Source organism: Leptonychotes weddellii, chromosome 14, assembly GCF_054177405.1.
Source record: "Leptonychotes weddellii isolate Sample4059 chromosome 14, ASM5417740v2, whole genome shotgun sequence".
Classification (NCBI taxonomy): domain Eukaryota; kingdom Metazoa; phylum Chordata; class Mammalia; order Carnivora; family Phocidae; genus Leptonychotes; species Leptonychotes weddellii.
In genome coordinates, this window is record NC_138382.1 from 46026832 (window position 1) to 46038188 (window position 11357).

General features: G+C 44.9%; 1 protein-coding gene and 1 long non-coding RNA gene across 2 annotated transcripts in view; one reads left to right on the forward strand and one right to left on the reverse strand.

The window, feature by feature from the left end:
- Window positions 1-14: 14 nt before the first annotated feature.
- ACO1 (aconitase 1) overlaps window positions 15-11357 on the forward strand; it is a 23267-nt gene continuing 11924 nt past the window's right edge. The window contains exons 1-9 of the mRNA XM_081803063.1: window positions 15-165; window positions 1913-2084; window positions 2699-2799; window positions 3732-3848; window positions 4969-5128; window positions 6440-6575; window positions 7194-7278; window positions 8048-8204; window positions 9345-9469. Coding sequence (XP_081659189.1) covers window positions 55-165; window positions 1913-2084; window positions 2699-2799; window positions 3732-3848; window positions 4969-5128; window positions 6440-6575; window positions 7194-7278; window positions 8048-8204; window positions 9345-9469 — 1164 coding nt within the window. The 5' untranslated portion in view covers window positions 15-54. The remainder of the gene's footprint in view (window positions 166-1912; window positions 2085-2698; window positions 2800-3731; window positions 3849-4968; window positions 5129-6439; window positions 6576-7193; window positions 7279-8047; window positions 8205-9344; window positions 9470-11357) is intronic.
- LOC145717042 (uncharacterized) overlaps window positions 10442-11357 on the reverse strand; it is a 1975-nt gene continuing 1059 nt past the window's right edge. The window contains exon 2 of the long non-coding RNA XR_014140021.1: window positions 10442-10673. This is a non-coding gene — a long non-coding RNA (uncharacterized LOC145717042). The remainder of the gene's footprint in view (window positions 10674-11357) is intronic.

Here is an 11357-nt window from a genome sequence, read left to right on the forward strand (position 1 = left end):
TTCTTCCGTCATGCCTTCCTTGCAGGAGTGGGCGGAATTGAAGCAGAAGCGGTCATGCTGGGCCAGCCCATCAGCATGGTGCTTCCACAGGTGATTGGCTACAAGCTGGTGGGAAGTCCCCACCCTCTGGTGACATCCACTGACATCGTGCTCACCATTACCAAGGTAATGATATGCTGCCTCTTCCGTGGTCTTGGACGGTCTCGGGGACAGAGGACAGGGAGCAAATGCACGATGGAGTCCCTCTTGGTTTCCATGTGCTCTAGGAAACAGGATGTTGATGATTTTTAAAAAGAGATGAGATAAGGGGAGAGTTCTGTGGTTAAGTTTTAGACAGTTAATGTTCATTTTACTCTTCCTCGGCTGCATGGCTCCTTTTCTTCAAAAAAATATTTTGAAAGTGTGAAAGAGTTCAAAGACACAGAAGTTAAAATGGCATTCATATGCGCCACCACCTAGACTTAACAGATGGTAACATTTTGCCACATTTGCTTCAGAGCTCTCCCTGTGGGTATAGTTTTTAAGAAATAAAATGAAATATTTATGGCTAAAGCCATCCTCCGCAGTCCTAGAAATAACCGCTATCCCAAGGTTGTAAGACTCATTCCCAAGCGTGTTTATACTTTGACTACATTTTTCCACATGGTTCTTCTTTATGTAAATAACAAACTGTTTCTATGAATTTAATGTCTGACTTTTTAAATTCCCTTCTCTGTATTCGAAGTTACATTATTGTAACAGATGTTTCTCCAAGCTGGAAATAGTTCTTTTTTTTTTCCTTTTTCTTTAGCTTTTGCAAGAAATAATCTTTTCTTTGTGTGTGTGTGATTTGCTTGCTTTGCAAAAGGAGAGCAGTTTCATTTTGCAAGATTATTAGAAAAGTGTATTTTTTTATTATCACAACCATAGTTTTTTCTGGTTGTTAGGAGGCTTGGAGTGTTAGGGATAGCTACTATTCTGTTAAAGTCCAAAAAATGTTTCTCTTTGATTTAATCCCTATGGAATTTGGAATGGTATTTATTTGAATACTATAGCTTATCATAGAGGTCTGTGCATTGTTCTTCCAATGTAGAATAATGTAGGACTTGCCCACAGAATTTAGCAGAAGCCCACGTAACCTGAAGAGCCTGTCGGTGTGGCTGTCCACACCGCTGGTGAGACTGGCTTCAGGCAGGGCCAAGTGAGCCACGGAGGCCCCAGCCCTGGCTGATGGCATGTCTGGAAAAGAGATGGGAGTCAGACTGGCTAGATCTTTCTGTTACAATGAACTTGTACTTGTGTTCAGGAAATTTGTTCATTATACCCTTGAAAACAAGCCTCTACCTTATTAATTCTACTAGTGCAAGACTGTTTAGGGTGAAAGAATTTATTTAATTTTTAGCACTTCTAGGCGCTTCCAGTGATCTCATTAGAGAGAAAAAGTCCTTCTCACTTTGGAAAACTTCTATTAATGTTATCTGTGTTTTGGGCATTACTTTTTCTTTCCTTTTTTTTTTTTTGTAATAATTGTTTTGACATAATTTTAGATTTACAGGAGAGTTGATGTAAATACGGGTAAAACAGAGAGTTCCTGTTACCTTTCTCCCAAATTCCCCAAACGTTTACATCCCACATAACCATGGTATATTAATCAAAATGAAGAACATTGGTACAACACTATTAACTAAACTAGAAACTTCTCCAGTTTTTTCAGTAATGACTGTTTTCTGTTCCAGAATCCAATCCAAGATTCCCCATATTTAGTTAACATTACTTTTTAAATTTTATTTTTTAAAGTAATCAAAAATATGTTGGGCCAGTTTATTTTTTATGTTTACTCACCAGGCTAGTTTATAAGAATTACAAAGTGCTAGCTCTGCATTTTAAAGATGGGCTGTCGAGTCTCAAGCTTTTCTCTTGTTCTGCTGCTCAGCATCTGCGCCAGGTGGGGGTAGTGGGCAAATTTGTGGAGTTCTTCGGGCCAGGAGTACCCCAGTTGTCCATTGCTGACCGAGCTACAATTGCGAACATGTGTCCAGAGTATGGAGCGACTGCTGCCTTCTTCCCGGTTGATGACGTTAGCATCAAGTACCTGGTGCAGACGGGTAAGTGCAGACCCGTGAGAGCGGAAGGCCCTGGGTCAGGCTTCCTGGAACTCTGAGGATCAGAGCGCGCTTTCTGCCTCTGCCCCTTGGAGTGCACACGGTCACATTTATTGGGTTGGTTTTTTTTGTTTTGTTTTGTTTTCCTTTTCTCTGCGGAATCAAAATGGTTGTCAGGATTTCAGAAATATGACATAGACACAGTGCAGCCAGTAGAAAGAGCTCAGGTATTCTGGAAACCTAGATGTTTGTACTGGTTTTCTACTACTGGTTATTTGACGGGAAGCAAGTGATCTTGGCAATGAAGGTGTGCTCTGATGATGTACTAAGCCTGAGGTCCTCTGAATGGAGGACAAGGACCAAAGAGAGGGGGAGTTTTTACAGGTAGGACCAGAATCTGCTTCAGAAAATAGACCAGATCAGTGAATGACCCCCAGTAAATAGCAGCATCAGCCAGAGAATCAGAATATTCGACAGAAAGGTGAAATAGCAGCCGAAATTTAGGTGTGTGTGTGTAAGCGAAATGCGCCTTCCTTGTGTGACTGCTGGTGGAGGTATTCGTCTCACCAGGACATCTTAACCTCTGTTACTTGTTATTTCTTAAAACACCCATTTAGGTCGTGATGAAGAAAAAGTGAAGCAGATGAAAAAGTATCTTCAAGCTGTAGGAATGTTTCGGGATTTCAGTGACCCCTCTCAAGACCCAGACTTTGCCCAGGTATGAGAGAGTGTGTTTCCTTTTCCTCGAGGCTGTGATTTTAGTTGTGTATGTTTTTTTCTGAGGGGGCATACTTGTAGGAAATTAGTCACTGCCAAGTCATCACAGAAGAACAAGGTTTTAAAAGACTGAAACAATTAAGAGGATAAGGAATTGTAAACATAAAATAACTTCTTCCTTTTCTCCTGGCCAATAAGTTGAGTGGGCACCCCATTTCTGACCTACTGACTGACTCCCCTAATGTGGAAGACCTTTGAAGATGGCTTCGCCAGAGGGAGTAGGGCTGTTTAAAGGCTCATCTCATCACTGCAGATGAAAAAGAAATGGGGGTAGAGCATAGCAGTTAGTTCTGGTTTATCCAGTGATTTACCTTCATTCATTTTCTAGGGGGCAAACTGATTCCACATTTTTCTGGACAGGCAAGCCCAGAGGGTCACCTAGATGTGGGAGCCTGGTTTCGTTTCACAGTATACTTGAGGGACGGTAATATGCAGTCAGACCCAGGCCCATTGCCTGGCACTGATGCCTGAATGGCGGCATCCTACCAAATCATTTTAGAAAAAAGTACAATGGTTTATGTATCATTTTAGTAGAAAGCCCATCTCAAACGAAGCTCACCATTAAAAAGGATGCATCAGCTGCTTTGCAAAGACGGATGCATAGAAGACGCTAGCCACCAGCTGGGCACACACCCTGGTCTTTCTGGGAGGTGACAAGGCTTCCTGCCTGTCCCACGCCACTTATGTGCCCATCCTGATCTTTGGAAATTCATTCCTTAAGCATTAAAAAGAACATAGAGTCCTTGTTTATGAATGTGATGGTTTAGTTTGTTTTTGTGGTTGTGGTGTTTTCGGTTCTGTGGCCCAGCTTGCGTTTTTTTTCTCCGAAGGTACGATGTCACTTCTTGAGTTCCTTCTCTTTTGGGTGGACAGGTTGTGGAATTAAATTTGAGAACGGTCGTGCCTTGCTGCAGTGGACCAAAAAGGCCTCAGGACAAAGTCGCCGTGACCGACATGAAAAAGGACTTTGAGAACTGCCTCGGAGCCAAGGTAGGGGCCGGGGAGAGGCAGGTGGAAGTCCCCCCTCCCAACCCAGCCCTGTGCCCCGTGTCTTAGAGCCCACGCTGCTTTCCACCACCACCCCCCATGATGAAGCTTCCCGAAGCCTGACGCTGAGGGCGTTTCTTCTCCATCCGGAAGTCCTCGGTGCCTCTCCCATTAGCCGAGGGCCACACAGCTTCCTTAGAGCCCTTTACCATCTGTGAACACAACTCAGCCACACATCTGCTTTTCCTGTAACTCTCATCACACTATGCACTCGACTTGCCCCAGCTTTTCTGGCCATTGTACTTTGGTTCATGCCCCGCCTCCCCCCACCTGGATGGCTCCTCCCCCTCCCTGCATGTCAGTGTCTCTCAGCCTCCACAGCATGGCCTCACATCTCATAGCAGAACGTCATCCGTCCCTCGTTTGAACCTTCATGACACTTGGTCTGAAACCCTTGGATGGCATCCATGTTCTTGAACTTACATTGCTGGTCCTTTATATTATTTGCAGGTCTGATTTCCCTTATTGGACTGTATGTTTGAGTAGAGGATGTGTGTCAGAATCACCTTTATACTCCACAAAGTACCTAGCATCTTGTATGCAGATTTTCGATGAACATCTCCCCAAATGATGATTAAGATATTTGATAAGTTTTATCCTGGGGCCACCAGCATGACACCAAATGTTCAGCTGTACTTGATTTGCTTTATTGACCATGATTAGTTGAATCTGGCCAAAAGGACACCTTTTTCTAAATTTCCATCATTTTAGAATCAGTGGCCTTGGTTCATATCCATGAAACTCTACAATAATGTCATCGGGTTTAATTAGACTAACTTGGAACTAAATTTGTAGTTACAGCATTTCCATTTTTGAGATGAGAAGCAAGTCAGCATTAATAGGACTTCAAAGCAGAGGGAGAGTCAGAACTTATGACTGCCTTTTATAAAGGTTTAAAAACAATAAAGAGGACTTTCAGTTTTCTGTAGCATTTCAGATGAGATGTTTATATTTTGCTAAAATTGGCTTTTAAAATTATAGTTACCAAGGTATTTTTTTTCCTTCTAAAGTGACACTATTTCACTGTGTTTCTTTTCTTCCATTTTTTTTTTTCTTCCCGTAGCAAGGGTTTAAAGGATTCCAGGTTGCTCTGGACCATCATAATGACCATAAGACGTTTATCTATAATAATAGCGAATTCACCCTCACTCATGGTTCGGTGGTCATCGCTGCCATTACCAGCTGCACAAACACCAGTAATCCATCTGTGATGTTAGGAGCAGGTGAGTGCATCTGAATTCCTCCCCGTGGTCATGTGGACGTGTGGGTGGAAATCTTTCAAGACACGACCCTGGGGCTTACCTGAATCTACATGTAGTTCCCTGAACCTTGTCTTTTCCAGATGCAGAGATTTGTTGGTCCAGAAGTGTTTACACAGTAATGAGTGTTCAAAGCAAAGTATGTAAAGTAGAATATGTAATACATACTAGTCTTTAGAATTAACGTGGAAAATAAGTAGAAGAAAGCAAAAAAAAAAAAAAAAGATGAATTTCTGGTAAAGCTTAGAATCTTGTGTCAGACTGTAGGAGAAAAAAAAAACTGTTTTCATATCACAGATTAGTCTCTTTAAAACCCCTGATAGGCCTTTTTGTACACTGGACTTCAGTCTCTTAGAAGTATTGTAAGTGCATCTGAATTAGGGCACAGGGCACTGGCTCGTAAAACTTACTTGGCTGTTACGCAATTCAGGTCAAGTAGTTAATATTTACATACCAAGTTTTATTAATAGAAGTCTCTTTAGTGTCCAGATTTTTTTTTATCATTGCCAAGAGTTCCTGTTGTGTCCACAGACCAGATATCATCGAAGAGTTCTTTCTTTATAAAGTGCACAAGTACATAAGGAAAACCTTCTTTGTCCAAGAATTCATCTGTTGATCCCTAAGCTTTTCTTGTCTGGAGCAAACAGGTTTCCTCAAGACAAGTCACCAGCTTGTCTCTAGCTTTTTGTGCCTTTTTACCCCCACTCCTCATTTCTTTCCAAATTCTATGATACGTTGTTAAGAGAGCACCCAGTGTTTCTGTAATAGTCTCTGTATCTGCCAAAATTCCAGTGGCCTAGAGCTCTTGATTTTCTACTTTAAAAGAATACCTGGGGACTAGAATTTTACTCTAGACTGACTGCACTCCTCACCAACCAGTACACAGTTCATATCCTTTAAGAAAGGGCCCTACCAATTATAATTTTCATCCAAATAAAATGTAATTAGAAAGACTGCTTTCCCTCCCAAAGTTAAAATTTATTCTATAGTATATTCCTAAATGTTTTTTAAGTTTATCTTTTGAAAAAAAAAAAAGAAGCCTATCTCTTCATTTCCTTGACTAATTTTGAGTTTACTGCATCCGTGTAAATGACTGTGGGCCAGTGAGCTGTTGATTTGTGCTCGGTAGCAGAAAGAGCAGAAAACACCACGAACGGAGCTTTGTCAGGCGGTGGCAGGCGACGCAAACCGAGGGGTCGGTCTCTTTCCTGAACCCGCCCTGGCACCTAGAGCGGGCAGCCATCCCACACTGTGTCGGTGTTGACCATTTCACAGGCCTGTTAGCCAAGAAAGCTGTGAATGCTGGCCTGAACGTGAAGCCTTACATCAAAACCAGCCTGTCTCCTGGAAGCGGTGTGGTCACCTACTACCTGCGAGAGAGCGGGGTCATGCCGTATCTGTCCCAGCTTGGGTGAGGAGGAATTTTCTTTTACACCATCACTCGGGTTGTATTTTATTCCACATGTGTCTCGCCGTGTCACTGTGTAACACACATCAGCTCATCTGATGGTATCTAATGAGTCTTGTTAGCCAGTGAGGAGACTTCAGCCCTTCCGTTCCCACGGAGTCGGGCCCTCCTGTGGACAGTTGTGCTGGTTGTTCATCAGACAAGGGCACCCTTGAAGGGCAAAGCAGGGCTGAAATCAAGCCTGTGCTATGGTGTTGCGCTGCACCCTTCTGGAGGACGGGGTGCCTTTTCTCAATCAACAGAGGTTACGCAATGGGCTAGCGTTGGCTCAGCCACTGAGAGGCTGAGCTAAAATGGCTAAAAATGTTTAAATTCCTTGGCATAAATGAATCATTTGCTACCAAATACAATTTCTCCAGTTTCCCCACTATTCCTAATTTGGATGAGAAGGATTTTTTTTTTTTTTTTTACAACGCTCCTGAGAATGAAAGCTTTATAGGAACAGTACTACACTTATTCCACGTGCTGCTGGTCTCTTTAAGTTAGCGGTCTCTAGAACTGTCCTTGGCAGAGCGGCTCACTGAGACTCACTCTCCGCCTTGCTTCTCTTCCTGCGCCTAGGTTTGACGTGGTGGGCTACGGTTGCATGACCTGCATTGGCAACAGCGGGCCCTTACCTGAACCTGTGGTCGAAGCCATCACGCAGGTAATGGCCGAGGAGCCTATGGGGCTTCGGAGCAGTTGGCTCTTTTCATATGATGTGTGCCCGGAATGCTGGTCGTCTCAGGAAGGCCCAGGGCAGCAGGCAATGTGTTTAGACATACAGTCTTTGGAGTCAAGGTAACCTGACTAGCAGTCTACCTTGTGCCTCAGTTTTCCCAGCTGTAAATTGGGGATGATGATAGGACCTGTTTCACAGAGTTGTGAGCACGGAGATGGACGTGAAGGACTTGGAGCAGTGCCTGGCACACACGGGCTCTTGCACTACAGACGGCTCCAGGACTCTGTGTGCCTGGTCACCTGAAACCTGGCTCCAAGTTAGACACGTCTCCACGCAAACAGTGCAATCGAAACTACATTGCATGGGCTTGATTTTTGGCCCGTAAATTCTGTAGCATTGAGAAGCACGATTTGGTTTGCCTGAATTACAGAACCGATGGAGGTCAGTGTGGCTTCCTTTAGCTTTCAACTAACTGTTGGACTGTTCTCAGGCCCCAGGCAGCGAAGTCCCCAGGATGCTGCCTTCTGACGCACCTGGGATTTCCTCGGGAGCAGAAACCATGTCTCTCGGTGTCCTCTGACCCAGAGTGTCTCCCCAGGGACACCCATGTGTACTTTTCTCCCTGCAGGCAGAGGACCAGGTGAAAGGGAGGTTAAAGAACTGCCCCCGTGATGGGAGAGTTCAGCAGGTGGTCTATGACAAAAAGCCTGGGCCCCTTCTCCGTGTGACCTGATCTTTCTCTTGCCGGACTCAGGGAGATCTGGTCGCTGTCGGAGTACTATCTGGGAACAGGAATTTTGAAGGTCGAGTCCACCCCAATACCCGGGCCAACTATTTAGCCTCTCCACCCTTGGTGATAGCCTATGCGATTGCTGGGACCATCAGGATCAACTTTGAGAAAGAGCCACTGGGTAAGATGTCGTTTGTGTGGCTGCCCTTCACTGTTTCCAGTGAATTTGAAAATATTACTGGAGGAAAAGTAACCACTTTTGTTAATAAATAACGATACGTAGAACTAACAAAGATGAGGAGAGTCTTGTCTTTTCTCCCCCATACACGGCGAAGACAGAACTGGAACAGACGAGAATCAGCTAAGGACAAGGGACGACAAAAGGAAATTAATCTGCAAAGTCAGAGAGAGCGTGCTATTCTGGCTTCTTCCCCAGTTCTTTCTCTTTCTAGCTCCTGCTTTTATCTAATGCGACACACTGTTTTAACGTATCCTAATCTGGAGAAATGATGCTTTGTGTCCTTCCCTCTGGAGGTCTTGCTGTGTCCTCCTCAGTCGTTCTCAGTAGATTCAATACTATGACAACAGCGCCCCTTCAGTTCACTTTTAGGAAAGCCCCACTAGAGTTGTAGTTGACCCTCATGTGTGGATTCGATATTTGCAGATTTGCCTCTTCACTAAAATGTAGCTTAACCCCCAAATCAAGACTCGTCTTGCGTTGCCTCCATGGTCATTTGCAGACACACACACAGGGATGCAGGCTTCGTGCACTCAACGTGCGCGTTCTCAGCTGCAGCCAGACGAGGCAGGGCTCTGCTTCTCCCCTCAGCTCTCATGCTGTAAATACGTATCCTGTTCGTGCTCCGTGTAGTGCCACGTCTTTCCACATTTTTGTGGTTTTGGTGATTTCACTTTTTAAAATAGCCCCCAAGCGTAGTGCTGAAGTGCCACCTAGCGCACGGATGCCCACGAAGGCTGTGGGGTGCCCTGTGGGAGGCAGACTTCGTTCAGGCATGAGTTGTAGTGCTGTTGGCTGGGACTTCGGCATTAACGCATCAGCAGGATGTCCTAGGGAAGGTGTCTTTAAGCCGAAGCACACGTGAAGCAAGATTACGTATTGATGGGGTGCCGAAAACGTTGTGACGAGAGGCTGTCAGGAGCCTAACCCACATCCCCCAGCGCCAGCGATTCACGCTTCACTACACAGTGTTTGCATGGACCTCACAGAACATTTCTACGGAGAATGGGATTTGACTGGATGGGATCATGAAAATGGGGGATTAAATGCAGTTTTTCTCCTTAATAAACTTGTTTTCCCCAGGGGTCAATGCAAAGGGACAACAGGTATTTCTGAAAGACATCTGGCCAACCAGAGACGAGATCCAGGCGGTGGAGCGTCAGTACGTGATCCCTGGCATGTTTAAGGAGGTCTACCAGAAGATAGAGGTGAGGTCCCCACTCACTCTGCCCTCATGCGTCCAGGGGACAGCCGTTCCTTTGTGGCATGTCTGCAGACCCCGAGGCTGATGGCGGTGGAAACTAGAGAAAGTCACATTTCTTTCTTCAGATAACCAAGGAAGTGGTTCTCAGTCATTTTCTCCTGTGACTTACAGTTTTACACACTCTACACTCCCCAGATGTTCCCAGATCTGGACAAGGTCCCAGATTTGGCAGCAGCCTCAAAAAGAGAGGCCTTAGGTTGTGTGTGATTCCTAGCCAGCTCGCCATAACCACCAGCCCCGCCCCCCACCCCGAGTGTCACTGAGGTGGAGTTCATTGGTTGGATACACCTCTCAGAACTATTTGGATGCTTAAAAAAAATTTAAAAAACCACTGAGGAAAAAGCACCAAACTATTAAAATAAATAAACCTTTCTGTGCATTTGACAAATAGGGAGAAAATGTGTGGGGGCTCAGTATCGTTTTCTGAGACCCTTAGATGTTATTCCTTTCTCTGCCCTCTGTGTTAGGCTGACCCAAGGAATGCTGACTGGGGCTTGGGTTTGAAATAAGAGAGCAGACTCTCTGGGGAAGAGGGTCAAATGGGGATCATATTCATGCACCATGCCCTCCCACAAGTTGCTCATCAGGAAGTGGTATGAGCAAGCTTGTTGGGCATTGGGTTAAATGCATTTCTCCAAAGGCTGAGATCATGGCCCCGTGGAGACAGTCCAAGCTGACTTTAATGCATAGCAGTGGTCATTTGCTATCCAGTGTCCACATGACCTGGACATCTACTTCCACCAATCTTCAGAGAGTAAATGATTTCCCCTTTGGTACAATCTGAATTACTGTTTCCTAAGTTATATTATGTATATGGATTAGTTATCTATTGCTGTACAACAAATTATCCCAAAACTTAGAAACACCATTTATTATCTCATGATTCCTGTGGTTCAGAAATCCATGTGTGGCTTACCTGGGTGCCTCTGCCTTCAGGCTCCAACCAAGGTGTCCTTTGGTGCTGCAGCTCATCTGAAGGCTCAGCTGGGGGAGGATCCACTTCCAAGGCCATTTGCGTGGTTGTTGGCAGGATAACACGCCTCACAGGCTGTCGGACCGAGGGCCTCAGTTCCCTGCTGACAGTTCGCCAGAGGCCTCCCTCATTGCCTTGCTTGGGGATCTCTTCACATCTCACAGCATGGTCCTGCCTTCCATCAGAGCAAGCAGGAAAGGGTGAGAGAGACAGAAGGCAGTCTCTTTATAACCTGATCTTGGAAATGAGTCACTAGGTTCAGCCCACACCCAGCAGAAGGCGACTGCTTAAGGGTGTGCATGCCAGGGAGGTGGGGGGCAGGTCCTTGGGTCCATCTTTGAGGCTGCTTATCACAGTGTATATGTCTTTTTAAGTCATTGGGCATGACACTGTCTTAGTGTAAAGGAGCTCTTGTGTGTGACTAGAATAAGAACTGTTTTGGTTTTGGTTTTATTGAAGTATAGTTGACACACAACATTACATTGGTATCAGGTGTACAGCATAGTGATCGGACAACTCTGTGCATCACCCAGGTGTAGCTACCATCTGTCACCATTCAACACTATTACGATAGCATTGACTGAATTCCCTACGCTGTACCTTTCATCCCCATGACTTACTCATTCCGTAACTAGAAGTCTGTACCTCCCCCTCCCCTGTACCCCTTTTTGCCCATCCTCGCACCTCCCCTCCCCTCTGGCAACCATCAGTTAGTTCTCTGTGATTATGGATCTGTTCCTGCTTTGTTTGTTCATTTTGTTTTTGAGATTCCACATATCAAGGAAGTCATGGTATCTGTCTTTGTCTGACTATTCACTTGGCGTACCTGGAGGGTATTATGTTAAGAATGGTTTTTATA